We start from the raw sequence: 24,389 nt of genomic DNA on the forward strand, positions 1-24,389 counted from the left end.
TATTATTGGGACACTTATCTGAATAATACAGGATGTATGGGAAGAGAAATACCATCAGGGAAGTACCAGGGAGCCAGCTGATGGGAGTGTTGGAAGCTCAGAATCTGTGGATTTGGTCTTTTTTCTTTCTTTCTAAACATTATTTTGTTGAGAACATTTAACATGAGAGCTACCTCCTTAAGATTTTGAGTGTACAGTGCAGTATTGTTGACTAGAGGTACAATGTTATACAGCAGATCTCTAGAACTTCTTCATTGTGCTTAACTGAAATTTGATGCCCATTCGTTAGTAACTCCCTATTTCCCCCTCCCCCTTCCCCTGGATAACTACCATTCCAATTTTTGATTCTATGAACTATTTAAATACCTCCTATAAATGGAATCATATAGTTTTTGTCTTACTGTTACTGGCTTATTTCACTTGGCATAATATCCTTAAGATTCATCTGTGCTGTCATATATTGCAGAATATCTTTCTTTTTTAAGGCTGAATCATATTCTGTCAAATGTATATACTACATTTTCTTTAATCATTGATCCATCAGTGGACATTTAAGTTTTTCCCACAACTTAGCTATTGTAAGTAGTGCTGCAGTGAATGTGGGAGTGCTAATATTAATATCTCTTTCAGAGCCTGCTTTCAGTTACTTTGAATAAATATTCTGGCATGAGATTGGATTGCTAGATCATATGGTAGTTCTGTTTTTAATATTTTGAGGTATCTCCATCCTATTTCCATTATATTTGCATTCCCATGAATAGTATACACGGGTTCTAATTTATCCACATCTTCCCCAATATTTGTCTTTTCTTTTTTTGATAATAGACATCCTGACAGGTGTGAGGTGATATTTCAGTGTAGTTTTGATATGCATTTGCCTGATGATTAGTGAAATTGAGCATTTTTTCACATATCGGTCGGCCATTTGTATTTTCTTCTTTGGAAAAATGTCTATCAAGTTCTTAGCCCATTTTTTATTTGTATTATTAGTGTTTCTAGTAGTGAATTTTAGGAATGCCTTATATACTTTGGAATTAACAACCAGATATATGGTTTGCACATACTTTCTACCATTCCGTGGGTTACCTTTTCATTCTGTTGATAGCTTCCATAGCTGTGCAGAAGCATTTTAGTTTGTTGTAAGTCCCTTTGTCTGTTTTTCTTTTGTTGCTTGTGCTTTTGCTATATCAAATCATTGCCAAGATCAGTGTCATGAAGTTTTTCTCTTTTAAGAGTTTTACAATTCTAGGTCTTATATTTAAGACTTTAATCCATTTTAAGTTGATTTCTGTGTGTGATGTAAGATAAGGGTCCAATTTCATTCTTTTGTATATGGATATCATTTCCCAGCACTGTTAGTTGCAGAGACTGTCCTTTCCCCGTTGTGTATTCTTGACACCCTTGTCAGACATTAGCTGACAATATATGCATGGATTTATTTCTGGGCTCTCTATTCTTTTCCATTGGCCTTTATATCTGTTTTTATGCCAGTACCATACTGTTTTGCTTACTGTAGCTTTGTAATATATTTTGAAACTAGGAAGTGAGATGCCTCCAGTTTTGTTCTTTATCTCTGGATTGATTTAGCTATTTGTGGTCCTTTGTGGTTCCATGAGTTTTAGAATTGTGTTTTTCTATTTCTGTAAAGAATGTCATTAGGATTTTTGGTAGGAATTGCATTGAATTTGTAGATGTAGTATGGACATCTTAACAATATTAAATCTTCTGATCAGTGAACACAGGATGCCTTCTCATTTGTCATTTTTGATTTCTTTCATTAGTGTTTTGTAGTCATTAGTGTACAAGTCTTTCACCTCTTTAGTTAAATTTATTGCTAAGTATTTTATTCTTTTTTGGTGCTGTTGTAAATGGAATTGTTTTTCTAATTTTTTTTTTCAGATAGTTCATTGTTAGTATATAGAAACATAGCTGTTTTTTGTATCATAGTTTCGTATCCTGCAACTTTACTGAATTTCTAACTTCTAACAGTTTTTTGATGGAGTCTTCAGAGTTTTTTATATAGAGGATCATGTCATCTACAAACAGGACAATTTTACTTCTTCCTTTCTGATTTGGATGCCTTTTATTTCTTTCTCTTGCCTAATTGCTTTAGCTAGGACTTCAGTTTTATGACGAATAGGAGTGGCAAGAATGGACATCCATGTCTTGTTCTTGATCTTGAAGAAAAAGCTTTTCAGTTTTTTACCATTGATTATGAGTATTTTTACCATTGAGTATGGTTACAATGGGATAAAAGCCAAAAAGATGGCTTTTTATTATGTTGAGTTACTTTCCTTCTATTTGTAGTTTGAGGTGTTAAGTTTTGTCAAATGCTTTTTCTGCACCTATTGAGGCAATCATGTGATTTTTATCCTTTGTTTTGTTAATATAGTGTATCACATTTATTGAAATGCATATGTTGAGCCATCCTTGCACCCTAGAGATAAATCCCATTGGTGTATGATCTGTTTAATGTGTTGTTTGATTCAGTTTCTTGTGTTCTGTTGAGGATTTTTGTATCTATATTCATCAGGGATTTGGCCTGTAGTTTTCTTTCTTCACAGTGTTCTTGTCTGGCTTTGGGATCAGGGTAATGCTGGCCTCATAAAATGAGTTTTGAAGTGTTTCTTATTTCAGTTTTTTGGAAGAGTTTGGGAAGGATCAATGTTAATTCTTAAATAAATGTTTGGTAGAATTCCCCAATGAGCCATCTGGTCCTAGGCTTTCTTTGTTGAAAGGTTTTTGATTATTGATTCAATCTCTATAGTTGTAATTCTGTTCAGACTTTTTCTTTCTTGATGATTGAGTTTTGGTAGGTTGTATGTTTCTAGGAATTGAGCTCTCTCAGTTATCCTATTTATTGGCATATAATTGTTCATATAGTGTCTCATGATTGTTTTTATTTCTGTGGCATTAGTTGTAATATCACTTCATTTTTAAGTTTATTTGGGTCTTCTTTTTTTCTTATTCTGGCTGAAGGATTGTTAATTTTGTTTCTTTTCCAAAAACCAAGTCTTAGTTTTGTTTTTTTCCTGCTGATTTTCTATTTTCTGTTTCATTTATTTCTGTTCTGGTCTAATCTTTATTTCCTTCCATTAACTTTAGCCTTAGTTTGTTGTTTTTCTAGCTACTTGAGGTATATAGTTAGGTTGTTTGACATCTTTCTTTTACAAGGTAGGCATTTTGCTATGGATAAACTGTATTTCTTGTACTGCTTCCCAATAAGTTTTGGTATGTTGTATTTTCATTTATCTCAAGGTATTTTCTAATATTTTTTTTGTTTCTTTGATTGAGTGGTTGTTCAAGAGTGTGTTATTTAATTTCTATATACTGTGAATTTTCCACTTTTCTTCCTATTGATTTCTAGTTTCATTCCATTGTGGTCAGAAAAAATTCCTTGGTATGTTTCAGTCTGCTTAAATTTGCTAAGACTTGTTTTGTCTTAACACTTGTTCTATCCTGGAGAAAGATCTGTGTGATTTTGAGAAGAATATGTGTTCTCCTGCTATTGGATGGATTGTTCTGTATATGTCTGTTAGGTCTGTTTGGTCGGTAGTGTTGTTCAAGTCCTCTATTTCCTTATTGATCTTCTGTCTGGATTTCCTATCCGTTATTGGTCTTGATCTGAAAAGAAAACAACTAGAGAACCATGTAGAGGATGGAGTTGCATTTCAGAAGAGATGGCTGAGGTAGCTTCATTTAGAAGTACGAGCAAGTTTGGAAAATAAATATCTCCTGAGAAACGAAATTAATAGGTAAGGTGTTCTATTCAGTGAGAATAAAGAGGAAAAGCTGAAATGAGATATTGTTATAAAGCAGTAGCAGCTTGATTTGCACCTAACCTTTCCTGTTAAGTTAAATATGGGTGGAAGTAATGATTGCCTCAGAGTTCCAAGATGAAAGAGCTTATCAGAAAGGCTGATCTGAAGGGTTTTCTATAAACAGTATTGAGAAATATGGGTAATCTGGAGGCAGTTATTAAGTGCTTCTCGGGTTCAAAAAGTATTTTCAGAGGAGGTAGCTTTAGAACTGGTTTTTGAGAAAGACTAGTTGAGCAGAGGCATTGAAAAGCACATGCAAAGCCAAAAAGTCCTCAGAGGTCAGAGAAAGCTGGTATAGGAAAATAGGAAATGAGGCTGGAAAGGTGCTTGGGTCTAGATTCTGAAGGACCTTGTATACCTTATATGGGAGTGTAGATTTCTTGCCATGTGGCCAAAGGAAATAAAATGAGTAGTTTCATGTTGGAGGAGGTAATCAAGAGGATATGACCACCGGTTGACCCTTGAGCAGGACCTTGGGCAATCCGTAGCTCCTCTGTGCGCCCTTCCCATTCCTCCCCTCTCCCCCAGTGCCTGCTCTGCCTACCATTCCCACAGTGGGAGCTGTTCTAAGGACATAGCCTTGAGAGAGTAAAATGTTGGGACCATCTAGACATTGTGCGAGACAACCCAGTTAAGGCCTTAAATAGACGTTTAAAATTCGGGATGGTGGGTGCAGAGACCTACTTATCTTGGGGCCACCAAAGACCAGCCTCATAAGTTCCCTTGCTTATTAAAACCACCACCTACCAATCTGGAGTGGTTGGCCTCTTTCTTTGGTCTCTTCTTGCCTTCCATCTACAGGGGCCGGTTTCAGATTATACTGAGGAAGCCGCAAGGAGGTTGTCTAATGAACATTTCATTAGGAGACTAACAAAATAAGATAATTCTCATTGCAGTTGGAAGGTGGGCCAGATTATGTTTAGTGGTTGTGTAATACAGTAGCTGGTTTAGTAGTCTAGGCAGTTGCACAGAGCATGGAGAGAGGGTCCAGTCAGGAAAAACATTTCTGATAAGACAAGATTAATCCAATCTTGGAAATAATCTCTCTTGTTTTAAAGTCCACAAAGAGGGGCGCCTGGGTGGCGCAGTCGTTAAGCGTCTGCCTTCGGCTCAGGGTGTGATCCCGGCGTTCTGGGATTGAGCCCCACATCAGGCTCCTCTGCTGGGAGCCTGCTTCTTCCTCTCCCACTCCCCCTGCTTGTGTTCCCTCTCTCGCTGGCTGTCTCTCTCTCTCTCTCTCTCTGTGTCAAATAAATAAATAAATAAATCTTAAAAAAAAAAAAAAGTTATGTAAAGATTCTTTATGTTTTTTAAATTTTTATATAAGTCGTATCTTTATAGGGTTCAAAAACCAAAAAGTATGAAAAGGTAGAGTGAAAAAAATTACTCTCATTTTTGACTCTTATCTACATAGCTCTTACAAGTTTCCCCTTCCATAGGTGAGGTTATTATTACTAATTTCTTTATAATCTTCAGGAAAAATAATTATATATACTCTTTCAAAAAAATGAATGTAAAATTAAGAGATATATATTTAAGCTGAGTAAAAGTAGGGATAAGAGATACTAAATTCAGAATTGTGCTGAATAAATTTTACCAAGATAGAATCTGTTTTGAAAGTCTGAGCCTGCTTAGCAAGAATCATATGAATGCTTATGTTAATAGAATGTGATATTCTTTTAATAATAGTAATGATATTGTAACGGAAATAGTTAAAGCTTTTTTAAAGAAATTCAGATATGAACTTATTAGTATACCTGTGCATATAATTTGTATGAAAAGTTTGATTGCACTCCAGGCCAATATATATATATATATATATTTATTACATGTTCTAGAGGGAGTCACCTTTGTTCAGGCAGCCTTAGGAGCACTGCACTTTTTAGCTAATTGTATATCATCTGTATGCAACCTCCTCTTTCCTGCTATCAAAAATTGCCTTCATGGGGCGCCTGGGTGGCACAGCGGTTAAGCGTCTGCCTTCGGCTCAGGGCGTGATCCTGGCGTTCTGGGATCGAGCCCCACATCAGGCTCCTCCGCTATGAGGATGCTATGCTTCTTCCTCTCCCACTCCCCCTGCTTGTGCTCCCTCTCTCGCTGGCTGTCTCTGTCTCTGTCGAATAAATAAAATCTTTAAAAAAAAAAATTGCCTTCACAATTGAGGTTTACTAATTTAATACTAAGTATTCTCATCTAATCATTTCCTTCAAATAGTATATGTCAATGAAGTAGGAAGAGTGGCAAGATATATTTGGTTAATATCAATCAATTACTGGTGTGCATGTAATAATATATTTTTCATTGAGGTGTTTTTGCACTGTCATCATACTGACTAGAGTCAGATTCTTACTTGGCACATCCAGATGCTCCAACTTTGTGTGACCTAGATAGAAAACATATGGGGGTATGTGCATGTATTTTTAGCATGTTAAGCTTTCTGCCTCAGGGCAAAATATATGCAGAACCTCAAGAAGTGAAAAGAAAATCTCTGTTTTAGAAAATAATATAGAATTGATGAAGTGGTAGAAAAAGCAAACTAAAAATTATTTGCTGTAGTAAGTACTGTATATACAGTATTTAAAAATTTTCAGTTTTTTAAAAAATAAAGATCCTCAATTTTTAATTACCACATTTTTAAAAATTTTAATCCATTAATAATGGGTTCTGTTTTAAAAATTTTAATTGCCTGAGCAATAACGAAGATTTAACTTATTGGCAGACCTGTGTAATCATTTATTGCTGTCCCAACTGTAGCTAATTTAGAAAATACTCCTAAATTAGCCCCCTTGATCTGATGCAGTAATTGGCTACTGTGAAGTAATGTTCTAGAACTACTAGCCATATTTACTTAAAAACGAAATTCCACATTTAATGATTATTATGTTTGACAGCTTTTTTAGAACCCATTTCTTCAAGTGACCTTTTTACAAGTCTGTGCAGTAGCTACTCAGCAGGTCAGGCAGTGAAATAACATCTTTGCATTAATCAGCAGCTAAGATTTATATCTTCAGGCATCACCTGAGGCAACACTTTAATACAAACTAAAATAATATGTTGTTTACATTAGAACTATCACAGGCTTTCTATCTGTATCAGTGCAAGAAATTTTGAAATTTTAAAACATTAGTTTTCTTGAAATGTTTTTGTGACTACTTTATATATATTTTACATGTATGTATCAGAGATGTAGCGTAGCCTTAAAGAAATAAACTTTTCATGAATAAATTGTTATTCCTCATCTGTTCCTTGTTTAAAGTAACCTGTGATATGGTAAGTATGAACAGGGGCACTTCATTCCCATACAGCAGATTATTCAGAACCTTACGTACTTTCTGTATTTTGAATATTGTTCCTTAAAACACCACCTACTAGCTGGCTTAAAATAACAGCTGTAGGAGCACCTGGGTAGCTCAGTCGTTAAGCATCTGCCTTCGGCTCAGGTCATGATCCCAGGGTTCTGGGATCGAGCCCCACGTTGGGCTCCCTGCTCATCGGGAAGCCTGCTTCTCCCTCTCCCTCTGCCTGCCACTTACTGTGCTTGCTCTCTCTCTCCCTCAAATAAATACATAAAATCTTTTTAAAAAAATAACAGCTGTAATATCAGAAGCCAGCACTTCTTTGTCTTTTCACACACACACACACACACACACACACGCAAACACACACATAGGAAATGCAAAGATTACAGTCTGGCAGTACCTCAAAAAAGAAAGAGTTACCATATTACCCAGCAATTTTACTTCTAGGAATATACCCAAGAGAAATGGAAACATATTTCACACAAAAACTAATATATGAATGTTCATAGCAGCATCATTCATAATAGCCAAAAAGTGGAAATAACCCAAACATACATCATCCAATGAAAGGATAATTCAAAAGTATATCCATCCACAGGGTGGAATGTTCCTTAGCCATTAAAAAGGAATGAGGTACTGATACAACATGGATAAGCCTTGAAAATGTTACATTAGGTAAAAGAAGCCACTCACAAAAGACTATGTATTGTATAATTCCACCTACACGAGAAACCTAAAGTAGGCAAATTTATAGAGATAGAAAGTAAATTAGTGATTGCCTTGGGTGAAGCTGGCAGGGAATGGAGAGTGATTGCTAATGGGCACGGGGTTTCTCTTTGGAATGATAAAATTGTTCTATAATTAGTTGTGATGGTTGCATAACCCTGTGAATATACTAAAAATCATTGACTTGTATACTTAAAATGGGCGAATTGTATGGTTTATGAATTATATCTCAGTAAGACTATTATATTTAAAAAATGAAAGAAAAACAAAGGCTACTTTGGATTTCCTTAAGTAAAGGAGTAGACAAAGACTATAATTTCTAACCCATGTGGTGGTGTGACAACCAGCAGTCTTAATTTTTAAAAATAAAGAGGTAGTTTCAACTCTACTGGGGTTACTTTTCTCTAGAAAACTGTATTCTACAAATGTTCACTCCTTCAACAAATTGTTTATTGGGTCCTGTTGGGTACCTGATACTGTTCTTGATAACAGGAACTTGGTAACATTCCTGATTCTTCTTTTTCTCTCCACATGCAGTCACCAAGTCACATCAAGTCTGTTTCATATCCTTTAGATTATTACTGTGCTCTCTTTCCCTCTTAGCAGTATGCTTGGTTCTGTCCAGTGAATCTCAGCCATGGTATTTTTTTTTTAGATTTATTTATTTATTTATTTGATGGGGGGGAGGGGCAAAGGGAGAGAGAGTCTTAAGCAGACTCCATGCTGAGCACAGAAACCAACGTGGGGCTCATTCTCATGACCCTGGGATCATGACCTGAGCCGAAACCAAGAGTCAGACACCTAACCAACTATGCCACCCAGGCACCCCTCAGCCACAGTTTTAATACTAATGAAGTACCAACGTATCCAAATATTTTACCTTAAAAAAAATTAGAGGAATAATCCTGTAATTGTCACTTTCATTGACTTGCATTCCACTTTGTTTTGTTTTGTTTTTTTAAATAATATTTTTTATTATGTTAGTCACCATACAGTACACCCCTAGTTTTTGATGTAAAGTTCCATGATTCATTACTTGCGTATAACACCCAGTACACCATGCAATACGTTCCACTTTGTTTTTTTTATAAGTGGAAGAAGTAGTGGTAGCATTATAGCTAGTGTGCCAGGAATTATACACAATCCTCAGTGCCTGTTGGAAATATTTTGGAATGTGAACTTCATCCATTTTGCATGTCCTTAGTAAAAGCGAGAATCTCTGAGCTGGATTAATTCAGTCACATTTTTAAAAATCCGTATTGCTTTAGTTTCAGTTCTCATTAAATCATTCTTTTTTTTTTAAGATTTTTTTTAAATTTATTTATTTAACAGAGAGAGACAGTCAGAGAAAGAGGGAACACAATCAGGGGGAGTAGGAGAGGAAGAAGCAGGCTCCCAGCAGAGGAGCCTGATGTGGGGCTCGATCCCATAATGCTGGGATCACGCCCTGAGCCGAAGGCAGACGCTTAACAACTGAGGCACCCAGGTGCCCCATCATTAATTCATTCTTATAAAAGATCTTTTTTATAGAAATACAGTTGACATACGACATTATGTAGATTTAAGGTATATGGCATGTTAATTTGATACATTTATATATTGTAATATGTAGCAATTATTAGCATCTCTGTCATATTACATAATTATCATTTCTTTTTAGTGGTTGGGATAATTAGGTTCTAGTGTCTTAGCAAGTTTGATGATTATTATACAATACTGTTGTTAATATTTGCTATATTGTGCATTAGATCTCTAGGACTTATTTACTACTTGTTGCAGGTTTGTACCTTTAAACAACGTCTGTCTATCTCTGCACCTCCTATTCCCTAGTAGTTATTTTATTCTCTAGTTTCTACATGTTTGTTTTTAGATTCCACATATGAATGATATCATACAGTATTTGTTTTTCTCTGACTTCTCTCACTTAGCATAATGTCCTTAAAGTCCAGAGATCTCTTTCTAACATCCATATCTGATCAAGCATTTTCCCAATTAGATTTCTTTCTGCAGTGACTCTGCATTGCATGATGCAGATGAACTGTAAACTTCTTTGCATGGTATGATTGGTCATTCATGATCTTGGCTCCTGTCTCTCCACCTTCATCTCCAGCAACCCATATTCTCTGTGCTTCCATGCCTTTGCATGTGCCCTTCTATCTGTCAGCAGTGCCAATCCCACGAGTCATGGGTGGCAGACTCCTTTCAGGTCTCACTGCACATGCAGTCGCTCTGTGAGGTAGACTTAGGTTTCTACTACAGTGCCTCTGCTGTGTTTTGTAATAGCAGTTTTTATAATGCATTATAAGTATTTTAATATCTTGTTTTCCTTTTATATTTTTAGCTCCTTGAGAGCCAGTTCCTTATCCTTTTATCTTTGATTTCCCAGCTTTTGGCATGGAATCTGGTATGAAGTAGATGCTCAGTAAATATTTTGCTGAATAAGTTAAAAATGAATGGGTCACCTGGGTTGTGCAGTCAGTTAAGCCTCCAACTCTTGCGTTCAGCTCAGGTTGTGATCTCAGGGTCATGGGATTAAGCGCCACATCCAGCCCTGGCCTCGTCCAGCCCTGGCCTCATCGCAGAGTCAGCTTGAAAATCTCTCTCCCATTCTTTCTGCCCCTCCTCCTGTGCTCACGCTCTCTCTCTCTAAAAATAAATAATCTTTTAAAAAAATTCAAAATGAGTTCCTCCAAAATATTTAATTTAGCCAAAGTATTTATATATTATATGTGATAAAATTAAAGATTAAAAATATATTTGTGACTCTACATCCTCTTTCCTGGAGCAGTTCTAATTTTAAGTAGTCTAGTGTATTGCCCTTTAAGTATAAACGTAGTTACCAAGAAATAATTTTTTGTTTAGGAATATGCACATTGAAGGGCACCTGGGTGGCACAGTCGATTAAGCATTCAACTCTTGGTTTTGGCTCAGGTTGTGATCTCAGGGTCATGAGATGGAGTCCCATGTTGGGCTCCATGCTCAGCGTGGAGTCTGCTTGGATTCTCCCTGCTCATTCTCTGTGTCTCTCTCAAATAAACAAATAAATATTTTTTAAAAAAGAAGAAATATACACATTGAACCTATATCTCAGTTTTTTAATTGTTTGCAATTTATTTTTATGCTTTGATTTCTTCATGTAGTTTATTTTTTCTCATTCAGATCACTTTCAAGGCAATGCATAATAGTGGAAAGGTGAAATTTAAAATGGAACAATACCTACATTGTTTTCCTAATTCTGTCATTTTGCTGTGCATTTTGGGCCTAATTACTGCACATCTGTATTTATATGAATATTAATGAATGAAAATTATTAGAAATTTAGAAACCCTTAGGTATAGGGATCTGTATAATAAGATTAAAGTTGGTAGTGACAACTGCACTCAAAAATATTCTGATTTTAGGATGCTAGGATAGTAGCTCCCGATCTTTTTGGACTTCTATTATTCTGGTGTGGTTTCTTTGATTTGGGGACCCCAATTATTTATTTATCTTTAAATGAATAGATTAAAAATAATTTTGGTTTGAGAATGCATTAATACCCTCAAGTTAATTGAAGAGTAGAGAGTATATCACATGGCCATTGAGCGTAATCATACATGAAAATGGATTTGTCTTTGAGAATTCCCAGTTAGGGTCTGGTATTGGCTCTAACTTATTACTGTCTTTGACTTGAGAGGGGAGAGATGTTAGCAGAGTAAAAACAGTGAGTTTGGAGCCAAAAAGATGGGTATAAATATGGTTCCATGACCTACTCTCTAAGTTTTTTGGGTAAATCAATCAGTCTGAGCTTCAGTTTCCTCCTCTGCATAATGAGATAATAATACCCAAGTGAAACAGTTGTGAAAATTAACAGTGGTTTCTAGAATAGTAGTGCCAAGTAAGTTCTTCATAAATCATAACTCCTATTTGATTAGTATTAATAAAACCCTGGGAATAGGTAAAAGGTTTTCCTGTTAACACTAAATATCAGGTAATTTGTCTTACTGAATAGTTGTTATACTACCTCTATTTTCCCAAGCAGGTTTGTTTTTAAAAACCATTTAAAACCATTTAAAAACCATTCTAAAAACAGAGTGGTTTACAGATATACACATCAACATGCGGAGTCAGTGCTAATTGCCATGTCCAGAAGGGCACTTCCTGTCACTGCTGTCCCCCAACATGCCAGAGGACAACATGAATCCATTTACTTCACCTTTCATGTTATTATACAGAATATTCTTAGTACTTCAAACTACCTATATAGGTTCCTGGTCATATTTAAGGAGCTCATTTGGCCAGAATCCTTTGGTCTAGTCTGATCCCGTCAGACTCTCTCTCTCTCTCTCTCTCACCCTCACCTTCTCTACAATCAGATATTTAAATCACTGTCTTGTCACTCACAGCAAATATAACTTTTCTACATTATAAGGAAAAAATATAAAGGAACTTTCTTAATCTCTAGCCATTGAATCTACAAACCTACTTGTTTATATACCCATTCTTCCTTCACTGCTTCCAATTTACGTGTGTCATATTAAGACCCACCCTTGATCCACACCTGCCTCTAGTTATTGCTCTATCTGCTTTCACTTTTCAGTGAAGCTTTCTGAAATGCTGTCTAGGTTCACTTTTTTTATGTTCTCCCTATAATCATTATTCAGTCATTGAAATTTGGCTTTGTTTACTCTCCTTCCCTAGAACTGCTCACACCCTTCTGATTGCTAAATCCTGTCGCCACATCTCTGTTCATACCTTGGTCTCTTGACATTGGTCTTGTATGACTACGTCATTAAAAAATTTCCTTGGTCTTTGTACCATACTGTCCTGTAGCTCTACCTGCCTCTGTGGCCATTGCTCCTTTTCAATCTCTTCTTCCTCTGCAAGTCCCTTGAATGTTGATGTTTTCTCCTAGGTCCTTTATACATTTTTCTCAGGATTTAGGAGGTGCCAGGTGAATATTTGTTGAATGAACAAATTATGTCTGTATTGATGGTTTCTCAAGACATTGAAGTATAATTGGATCTTGTTAGCTGAACAAATTGCAATATGTTATACCTGATGGTGCACTTCACAAACTTTGGTCCAGTCTCTCTGGACCATGATTCTCTTAAACTACCCTACTATACATTTCTGGTGAAAAAAATCCAAGCTCATCATTCAGCTTTTATGTCTATGAGGTTCAGTTAGCTTTTTTAAGTGGTCTGTATGTATAAGGTAATTGCAAAAATAATTTTAAAGAGCATGCCTTATCCCAAATTTTTATATCGGTTTGACTGTTCACAGAAATCTTGTAGCTTCGTGGTCCATCCTCAATAAAACAGTTATACCTTACTGGGAGTAACAATTTAATTTAAATATACTCTGAAGTATATACTGTAATTAAAGTTGAGGATTAGGCACCAGCCTATTGGTTTGCCTTCATTGTATATTTTCATCTTTTATCAACCCTGGGAGATAAATATTCTTAGTCACCTTGTAGAGAGGAGAAAACTGAGGTTAGGGGAAGTTAAATAGATTTTATACCATAACATATACAGTTACTACAATTCAGAACCAGAGTTCTATCTGACTTTATAGCCCATGCATCTCTTCTAAATGACACTGAAATTGTAGGCTGGGGATGAATGCCAAATACAGAAATAAATGGGGTAAGTATTTGAGTTTAGTAAATCTAAATTGTGTTAAAAGCTGTCTGTGTCTTTTTGTCCCTAGGCAGTTATTTGGCAGAAAACTAGAGTATCTGATCATAAGATGGCTCTGATGTCTGTTCTGGGGACTGCCGTTATGGGCAACATGGAGTCCTTTCAATACCACTCTGAAGAATCTCAGGTATATAGCAAAATATTCTTCAATAATTCTGGTTTACCAATGAAACTGTCAAATTATTTTTCTTTTGAGGTCTGGGGTGGCAAGAAGCTTTTCTTATAACATTTTAATTAGATACATGTATAGGGTAAAAAAAAGAGAATACATTTACAGCTTATATTAACCCTCTCTCCCCAACCCTACTTCCTGTTTTTCGATTTGTTTTTTTTTTTAAACATTGTGGTTACATTATTTTTTTTATAGTGATTTTTAATAAAGGATCTTATCTATTTACTTTTTGCTATGAAAGAAGAGTTGGGGCACCTGGGGGCTCAGTTGGTTAAGCGTCTGACTCTTGAGTTTAGCTCAGGTCATGATCTAGGGTGGTGAGATTGAGCCCCACATTGGGCTCCACACTTAGCAGGTAGTCTGCTTGAGATTCCCTCCCTCTCCCTGTGCTCCTCCCCCCAAGCTCGCTCACTCGCTCTCTCTCAAATAAGTCTTTTAAAAAAAAATGTTAAAAAGAAAAAGAAGAGTTGCTCTCGCTCTCTTTTTTTTTTTTTTTAAGATTTTATTTATTTATTTGACAGAGAGAGAGACAGCCAGCAAGAGAGGGAACACAAGCAGGGGGAGTGGGAGAGGAAGAAGCAGGCTCCCAGCAGAGGAGCCCAATGTGGGGCTTGATCCCAGGACTCTGGGATCACACCCTGAGCCAAAGGCAGACTCCTAATGACTGAGCCACCCAGGCTCCCCAAGAGTTGATCTCTCTTACCTTTGTTTTCCCTTTACCATTCTAAGTATGTACTCCAGCTTCCTTTTCTTGATCTCACAGCTTCAGACAGTGCTTCTTGAGTTCCTGTAATGCTAGATGAGGTTATGAATTATGAACACTCCCACTCTTACTTTTACTTGCTCTTCCTTCCCTCAATCACCGCAGCTCTACTTTTGCATTACCAAGCTTAATAATTTGTTTTCTTTTGCAACCATTTTTAAGTCTTCCATCTTCTGTTTGAAAATTGATTCTAAAAGTTGAAAACTTATATGGAATATACTGTATGGACTACAAATAGTTTTCAGTGAAAAGCCAAATATTATGCTGGGATTACATTTCCTAAGAATCCATGTTATGTGTCCATGCCATACAAATGAGAATATTTCTATTGTCCCAATTAAATGGAATCTCCTTTCTTGTTCTCCTGTCACTTGTTCAAAATTTGCTTTGTATATGGACTATCTTACAAAGTTTTTGCTTTTTCTGAGGTTTCCAAGGTTTGGGGGTTTTTCCCCCTTTTTTAAGTGAAGAAGTTTTCTTTATCATGTCAGCAATTAAATCCAGCTCTTTTACTTATTCTAGCTATAGCTGGTAATTCATTCTATTCCATTTTTTTAAAGCATTAGATTTAGAACCTAGTTTCTTATTTGGACTGATTGCATGTCAGGCATTCTACACAGCTCCCATCCTGGAATTTTTTTTTCATAGAAATACTAGTAGTATTGGTTTTTCCATTATTCATTATTTCATATATCCCATGCCTCTTTCTTAGTATTCCTTCTCATTTTTCTCATATACATCTTTAGTTAACTACCCCAGAAAGGGGACATGAGAGGTAGACTTTTATGTATGAGAATGACTTTATTTGCACTTTCTCTTGTTGACTTTCTCTCTCTAGTCTGGTAGATCCAGAATTCTAGATTGAAAATAATTTTTCAGAATTTTGAAGATATTGAGTACCTTTGGCCATCCATTGTTGCTGGTGGGAAGATGAATGCATTCTAGTTCTTTTTTTCTAGCTGATAAGTATTTTTCTTTCTGAACATTCTTAGCATCTTTCCTTGGTCTCCATTCTTCAGTTTTTCAAGAATGTCTCTAGATATGTCTTTTATTATTTGTTTGCTTATTATTGCTGAACACTTGTTGTGAGACCTTTTGAATCTGAAAATTTGTTTCTTTTTCATCTCTGGGTTATGTACTTCCATCTGTCATAACTTTGATCATTTTTCTCTTTTGATGAAACTCCTTATTGTTGATTTAGGACCTTCTGTATTTTTCTCTTACTGTTTTTCTCAAGTTTTGTATCTTTTCCTTTTTCTGTAAGTTTTTGGAGATGTCTCTCTTTTATCCCTTTGGGATTTTTTTGAACGTTTTATGTTTAATTTCCAAGAGCATTTTTTTCAATTTTTTATTTTTTTAGAGAGAGCAACAGAGAGAAGGAGGGTGGGGAGGGGCAGAGGGAGAGAGAGAGAAAGAATCCCAAGCAGGATCTATGCCCAGCATGGAGCCTGACGGGGGGGCTTGATCCCACAACCCTGAGATCATGACCCGAGCCGAAGTCAAGAGTCTCAGACACTCAACCAACCAACTAAGCCACCCAGGCGCCCCTCCAAGAACATTTTCAGATTTTACTGCTTTTTTTACAACTTCATATTGTTGTTTTATGGATATAAATCTTAAATCTCTCTAGAGATATTAAGTTTTATTTCTATTTTTAAATTATTTGTTCCTTAAATTATCTCTGTTTTTAGGAGGTCAGTTTCGTTTTGCTTTTCAGGTCTTTTTCCTCCAAGCCATCTTATTCTGTGAATAGGAAGTCTAATTGGGAACTCAGTGTTTGTGGCTGGGCTTATTGAGTGTCAGGCTTCATTTGAGTATTAATTAATGAAGATCCTGGTCCTGTTCCCGGAGTCTGGGGGAGTCACAAGTGCTATCATGGGGTAAGGGCTTAGCACAGTGTACGCATACTCACTGCTCTAGTTCTCAGGAAATTCATTTCATCGCTTTCCTTCCCCCCCCCCACTTCCTTCCTCTTTTTCTTTTTTTCTTCCTAGCATAAAATTAGATAATTATAATTGGTTCATGAGAGTATCCTTATGCAGTTTCTTTATAGAAGAGTCTATAAAATAGAATCTGCTTGTTTTTGCTTATCTGCTTACTTTAAGCCTGAAAGCTCTCTGTTCTGCTAAACAGTTGGTTTCTCTGTTCTTCCCTTCTTTTTTCATTTGTTGAAATCTCTTTTCTGCTACTGGTTCCTCTATTCCCCTTGCAGTATTGAGTTTTTAATTATGATCATTTTATTAGTCTTGGATGGAGCTTGTGGTTAGTTGATGTTCTCTCTGCCTGAGAAACAATTCAGGCCAGCCTTAGTGGCCAGCTATAGTGCCTGGAGCATGCCCATGATCTGATATAGTCCTGATTTTCAGAACTCCCTTAATAGTTGTTCAGTAGTTTCAGTATACCCTAGTGCCACCTCAGACTGGTTATGGTGACTGGCTTGGGATAATAAAGGTACTGTCTCAGGACAGTAAGTTCCCCCAGTTACCTTTTGGTTTCATGGTACTTTGTTGCCTACACTGGTAACCCAGGAAGCTTATGACAGGAGATCCAGACTTGATATCTTTGGTATTGTGCTCTAGGTATTTTAGCTGTCATAGTTTGGTCTGAAGATCAGCAACATTGGCATTACCTGTATGCTTATTAGAAGTGAAGGATCTCAGGCCTCATCCCAGACATAGGGAATCAGGATCTACATTTTAACAAGGCCCCCCATCTGCACATTGAAGTATGAAAAACACTGATTTAGACCTTGGTCAGTTATGATTTCATGTGTGATTGGAACTGTCCCGTTAGTCATTTTCCCATTGGGAATTTTTTGTGTGTGATCTATATTGAGATGTATTGCCAGATCTAGCTTGTCCTTTGATTTTTAAATTTTCTCTTGAGATAGAATTGTGTGAGGACTGCTTACCAGCCTATGATATCTATCATAGATATCAAAACTTTTGCCATACCTTAATGTGGTTATCTTTACACAGAGGAATGGAGGAATTTGGAAAGCATGTGTTGCTGAGTAGTTCCAGTTCCATGGGTTGTCAGAATGATAAACTTTTGAGTGTGTCTCTAGTAAGTGTGATCATCTAACCAAAGCCCTCTTCTGTTTATGTACTGTGTATATAAATGGGTGTCGTATTTATGTTGCCAGTGGCTCCCTGTCACCACTCCAATATCCATGCTTTCTGGGCTTTTAAGGAGGGTTATCCTATATCAGAGTTTCTTTGACCCCTTCTCATTCCTGGCCAAAAGCAATCTTAAGTTGTTTGCCAACTGCTAATTGTTGACCTGTCTCACCTCACTTCTATCCCCATTACATACCTTCAAGTTGTGAAACTTGGCCACCAAGACCCCTTCACTGTACTGGGATGGCAAGTGCATTCGTCATTGGGAACCTTGATATAGAGAATCTTTATGTATCTCTTCCCATAATGTTGAGGGTCCCTTTCTTTACTATAGCCACTTCATGTTGGAGAATCTCTTAATTATGGATGGTGATCCCAGCTGAACCACTGCTGTGATGGCATTTATTAGGAGTTTCCCAATGTGGCTTTATTAACTTAAGGGAGCTCCTCAAATTTTATTTTGTTTCGTGTTTGTTTTATATTTTGTTTTTTGACATCTATCTTCTCTTGATATTTTTATCTCTACATTTTTCTATGCCAAGTTCTGGGTAAATTCCTCGATGCTGCCTGATTTTTATTCCCCAAACTGCATATTTCCAGGATTCAGATTTATTCATTTTCCTATTCTCTTCTAAACTTGTTTATAGCTACGAGTCTTGATTTTTTTAATCATCTGTTTTTTTTTTTTAAATAATGGATGTAACTGTTCTTTACTCCTTTGAAAGCATGGTACATGTATTAATTTCAAAGTTCTTTTCCTATTGCTCTGTCATTTCTACTTTCCTTTGGAGAATATTCTCTCATTCTCTATTTTTTATGTTTTGAAATTTTAATTTGCACAGTCATCGTGCATGCAGATTCATTGTTTTTGTTATTTTGTTTTACCTACTCCACCTTCCTCCTCGTGGTTTGGCAGATGCCACCCCCCCCCCCCCGGTCCCAGTTCAAAACCAGGTGCTAATATTAGTAGTTCATGCTTTTCATCCTGCCAAGATTTTATAGACCCCTTTTCCTCACTGACTTGGCTTAGCTTTATTTTTGGTTTTAGAGTTATCCATGTTCTTTCTTGTGACCCTTGCAAGCAGCTTCATAAGCAGTGGTCACAATATTTTTAAGCATTTTTGAGGGGGAGGAAGAGGGCTGTCTCAGCAGCCCAGTTCACATGGAAAGACTGATTTTAATCTCTTGCCTTATATGTGTTTTCTGTCTCTATTTCCACATCAGAATCTAATTTCCAACTGACACAGATGGTTTCTTCTTTTAATTGACATATAGTTGATGTATAGCATTATATTAGTTTCAGGTGTACAACAAAATGATTCGTTATGTGTATATATTGCAAAATGATCACCACAATAAGTCTGGTTACATCCATCACCACACATAGTTACAAAAACATTTTTTTTTCTGACACAGCTGGTTTGTGATCCAGCAACACATAGGGCTTTTGATTTCAGCCATCACTCTCCCTTATGTTTTGCATCCGTAACATCTTTAGGTTGTCTTACTTTTAAATGATTCAGTCTTTTGAGATTTTTGTAAAGATTGATTTTACCTATCACTGTTACGTATTTGCAGTTGGGATTGGGGAGAAGGGAGTTTCTCATGAACTTATCCCACTGTCCTTAGCAGAAGTACTTAAATCATTACTTTAGAAACATAACTCCTGGTGTTCTTGAGGTTTACTGAAAGAGGAAAGTACTGTTAGGAGACTAGTCAGGGTTACTTCAGCAGAATCAGAGGAGAGGAGAGGAGATGGATTTGACAGATCGGGTAGGTGGCAGGTCTCATTATGCTAAAGGAATACAGGAGGAGCCATTGGGTGAAATATTTTATCAAGTTTGAATGTGATGAGATTGAGATTTTTGTGACAGCTAGTTAAAAATAGTAAGCATTTGGGGGTGAAAGAAATAGAGGCTATACATCTGTATCTTAGTATCACTGGTGTATGTGTATAGATGTGAATGAAATTACTCAGAGAGTAGAGACCAAGAATAAAGGCTCTGATGATGGAACTCAGGGGAACCATCATCATTTATAGGTGGTAAGCAAAGGGAGAAAAATCAGCAAACCAGGCTGAAGAGGAAGTATCAGGGAGGAAGCAGAAAGACCAAAAGAGTAGGCTGAAAGAGGGTGATGCTTCCCAAATGAGAGAGTTGTCATCGATGTTAGGGTCTGCAGAGAATCAAATAAGAGAAGGGCTGAGTGTGCATTGTAGTTGGTTATTGGAGGTGATAGAAACCAGATTATAGGGGGTTGGAGATGAAGGGAAGGAGGGAGAGGTCCATAGTTGTAGAGCAATCAGGGGAGAAGTATTTGTTTATATTCTTGCCTTTCATTTTTGTTTTGCTTTCTAGGTTTGAGGAATACTTAGGTACAGAATCTTGTATGGTTGAATTTTTTATTTGGTTGCACTGATTCAGTCTTTCTCTTTCTGTCTCTCCTTTTTTTTTTTTGCACTGATTCGGTCTCTAACAGATACTCTTTTTCCATAAACTACTCTTGATTTTCATTTTTAGAGCATTTTATTAGACTTTGCTCTTTGATTTTACTTTTCCATATAACTTAAATATACTTTGTTCTTACGGTTATCCTAAGCCATCTTTTTGGAAACGATAATAATTATTCAGTGGACAGCTAAGATGGTGTAAAAGGAAAACACAAGCAATAATACGTTTTTCCTCATTTTATTTTTCATTTCTACCTATTTGGGGCAGTTTTGTTTATAATTCACACACCTAGTAAGTCTTTCAGAGACTAGACAGGTGCTTCCTGATGCTCAGCAGGTGCTTTAAAAAGGGTCTCATGTTACCTGGTAAATTATACAACCATTTATAAATGCTGTTAAGTTTTACAGTTAATTAAGTAGTATTTTGTAATGGATTATCCAGCTTTATTAATTTATTTTTTAAATTGGCTCAGTTTGGCACTGCGACAATAATGCACTTAGTGTTCTAAAATTGGTAATGCATCTCCTTAATCACTTATTTCCAAGGGTAGGGATAGCTGTAGACATAGATGGCAGACTACCCTATGTGTTGTTAAAGAGCCTCATGGTTTCTTCTTACCTAAAAATAACATCTCCACTGACACTCTCACTTTCCTGAACCTAAGCTGAAATTTTACTATTAGTGTTTCTTAACAGGTTAATATAAATACATCTGTTTCTAGCGGTTTCAGATAAGAGAGTACAGGCTTATATTTTAAATAACTTGACCAAGATCACATAGTTAGTAGTGGTTCTAGGATTTAAATCATGTTAGTCTGGCTCTGTTCTGTATTCTTAACAAATCTCTGTATTATCTTTTGAGATAAAAAGTAGGAACATTTTTTTTTTTTGGCTTCTGTCTCCTCAATCTCTCTCTTCTCTCTGTTGTTTTTTCTAGGATCCTTCATCATTTTCTCCCTCCTTTTCATGCATTTGTAAACTAGAGAAAGAGCATAAAAATAATTGGTTTGATTGTAGAAAAGTTCTCTAAACAAAAATGAAAATAAAGTACTGCAGTCGGTGTCAGAGTAAAAGGGACTTTTAATTGAGAAATGAAAACCCAGTCAGATTGACTCCACAAGATCGAAACAGCCACTTCTTTACAGGAAGAAATGGCTAAAAAGAAAAGGACAAACATCTAAAAGAAAGTCACAATATGAAGAATTTTTAATGGTAGGCTGGTGATGGGTATTAAGGAGGGCACATATTGCGTGGTGCGCTGCGTGTTATACGGAAGTAATGAATCATGGAACTTTACGTCAAAAACTAAGGGTGTACTGTATGGTGACTAACATAATAAAAAAAATTATTAAAAAAAATAAACCATTCTTCTATCCAAAAAAAAAGAAATTTTAAGAAAGAAGATAGGGTTGAACCGACAGCAGTATTTATGCTGTATGTCATATGACAGTAAGACATTATGCGCATTCATGAAGCTTTTATGATTGCCATTTTCCTTAAAAAGAGTTTCAGAAAGAGGTAGAAGCCAAGAACACCAGTGTAATATGCTTCCATATTTTATTTAATGTTAATGTTCAGGACGTGATTATCAGCAAGTATAGGACTCTTCAGACCGTAAGATGAAAATCCATTTTGTTTTTTTATACCTTTTGTACTGTATGTAGCCAGACCCCTGGAACCACATTCATTGTCGACAGTGTATACTAATTCTGTAACTGTTATAATTGCAGATTTATCTAAGTGGATTTCTTCCAAAGCGCGATGCAGACCACTCTTTAACAAGTCTTTCAACCCCAGAAAGGAGTTTTATCTTTATAAACAGTAGACCAATACATCAAAAAGACATATTAAAGGTAATCTATTTTAGAAAAAAAAAAAAAGTACTACTTGGATCAGAATGTCATTTGTCAACTGTTGTAAGGACTGCTTCTAAGGATTTGCTCTAAAATAAGGAGAAGGAGATAAGCAGATACCATAATATTTAATAAGCATTGTGCTAGGTGTCTTGCGCAACAATTCTGTGATGAATTATTATCCCTATTTATAGTGAAGAAACTGAAATGTTAGTGACTAAGAAGTTAGTGACAAAGAAGCCCATTGTAGCCAGGAAGCAACAGAGTTCGGATTTGAACCCTGGACTTTGTAAACATCCATGACACTATGATCTTTTAACCGTGAAGCCAGCTGCACTGGAAGGTTGTACTTCTTAATGAATGCTTGTGCTTCCTGTAAATTCAAGGCCTCTAAATGAGTATTACCATTTAGACACTGCTTTTCCTCATAAGCAGTTACATCCACTCAGTTTCTCAGCTGACTATACTTTTTGGTTATATTTAAGGATGGCAGTACTATCTTTACATGGTATTTTTATCTTTTCTTTATTACATGTTTCTAGCTAATCCGACATTATTACACTCTGAAGTGCCTAAAGGAATCTACTCGTTTGTATCCCATTTTTTTCCTGAAAATTGATGTTCCTACAGCTGATGTGGACGTAAATTTAACACCAGATAAAAGTCAAGTATTATTACAGAATAAGGTAAATTTTGGATAATTTTTTTAATTAATGTTACTTACAAACTTATGCATTTTCACATGGGAGAGTTGCTTGTTTATACATATTTTTAAATATTATTTTAAATCTTGCCTGTTTATTAATTTCATAATTTTCCCTAACATTTGTTAATTTATATTTTTAGGAATCTGTTTTAATTGCTCTTGAAAATCTGATGACGACTTGTTATGGATCACTACCTAGTACAAATTCTTACGAAAATAATAAAACAGATGTTTCCTCAGCTGACATGGTTGTTAGTAATACAACAGAAACAGATGTGCTTTTTAATAAGATGGAATCATCTGGAAATAATTATCCAAACGTTGATACTTCAGTCATTCCTTTCCAAAATGATGTGCATAATGACAGATCTGGGAAAAACACTAATTATTGTTTAAATCCTCAGATACATGTTGATGACCATTATGATGAACATTTTAATAGTGAAAATTCTAACATTGATAAAAACACTAGAAATACATTTCAAGAGATCCCAATGAATAATTTACCATGTGAGGATGCCCAGAAGGAATGTAGTGAAACTTGTTTCATAGGTTCTGTTAAGCATACCCAATCAGAAAATGGCAATAAAAGCAATGGAGATGAGACTGGGAAAAATGAGGAAGCAGCAGTTCCTGAGAAGTCTTTGGAAATCTGTGCAGATGACTGGAGCAAGGGAAATACACTTAAAAGTTCAATGGGAGAAAACATTGAACCTGTGAAAATCTTAGTGCCTCAAGAAAGTTCAGCATGTAAACTAAATAATAACGCTTATCCAAGCCCTGAACAAAAGAATCTCAGTGAAGGTTCCTGTAACAAAAAATCAAATGTGGTAGATAACAAATCTGGACAGCTTACAGCATATGATTTAATTAGTAATCGGGTAATCAAGAAACCCATGTCAGCAAGCGCCCTTTTTATTCAAGATCATCGTGCTCAGTTTCTCACAGAAAATTCTAAGACCAGTGTGGAGGATACAACAGTACAAATTGAAGAACTGTGGAAGACATTGAGTGAAGAGGAAAAATTGAAGTAAGTTTCCAGAGCTTGCATGTGACCTGATGCTGAGATATTTCCATTCTATATGACTCATTGGGTTAAAAAAAAATTTAAACTTCTTATTTATGGAAAAGCAGAATGGAAAATGCCTTTTGGTTTGGCTAGAGTACCTTTTTTGGAATCACTTTTTTAAATTGAGAGATTTTTAGTTTTTTGTTTTGGTTTTGTTGTTTTTGGTACAAGCCTTAACTACTTTATTATTAAAATTTGAAGTTAAAGGTTTTCCATTCTTCTTAATTTAAAACTACTGTTTTCTTCTATTTCTTTTTTATTTTATGTTAAAGAATCTTTCTATGACAGAACTTTCTCTTTTTTAAGTTTATGCATTAGAACAATTGTAACAGTGATGGTTTTAAGAAATATCTTGACTATTCCCTTTTTTAAATTGGTCTCCATTTTAAATTGAACACAATATGAAAATTACAGTATTTTTACAGATTCAATTTAGTGGAGTCAGTACTGTCCCTATTCAGTATAAACTGAAGGCTTCCTTCCAGATCTTTTATTTATTTGTTGGCAATTTATAAACTATGGTGGGATATTTTGGTAGGTAAATAGGTGGTTTGATCTATCTTTGATGAAAATAACTATATATTGCCATCTTTAGATTAGATGATCTAAATAAATATAAAATAATATGAGTGTGTATAGTTGACTTAGGGCAATTATTATAAATACAAAGTACTATGTCTTGAGTGATCTAGCCCACCAGAAAACGAAAGAGTGGAATTATACTTCCA

The 24,389-nt window shown here is 35.8% G+C and overlaps 1 protein-coding gene across 13 annotated transcripts in view; it reads left to right on the plus strand.

The window, feature by feature from the left end:
• Window positions 1-24,389, plus strand: part of PMS1 (PMS1 homolog 1, mismatch repair system component) — an 87,896-nt gene that overhangs the window by 43,435 nt on the left and 20,072 nt on the right. For all 13 annotated transcript variants that reach the window (XM_045806314.2, XM_045806313.2, XM_045806312.2 and 10 more), the window contains 4 exons: window positions 13,541-13,657; window positions 21,764-21,886; window positions 22,429-22,572; window positions 22,733-23,622. In XM_045806314.2, the coding sequence (XP_045662270.1) occupies window positions 13,541-13,657; window positions 21,764-21,886; window positions 22,429-22,572; window positions 22,733-23,622 (1,274 nt within the window). The remainder of the gene's footprint in view (window positions 1-13,540; window positions 13,658-21,763; window positions 21,887-22,428; window positions 22,573-22,732; window positions 23,623-24,389) is intronic.

The sequence above is a fragment of the Ursus americanus genome, chromosome 1 (assembly GCF_024610735.1).
Source record: "Ursus americanus isolate L20-20 chromosome 1, mUrsAme1.1.p, whole genome shotgun sequence".
Classification (NCBI taxonomy): Eukaryota; Metazoa; Chordata; class Mammalia; order Carnivora; family Ursidae; genus Ursus; species Ursus americanus.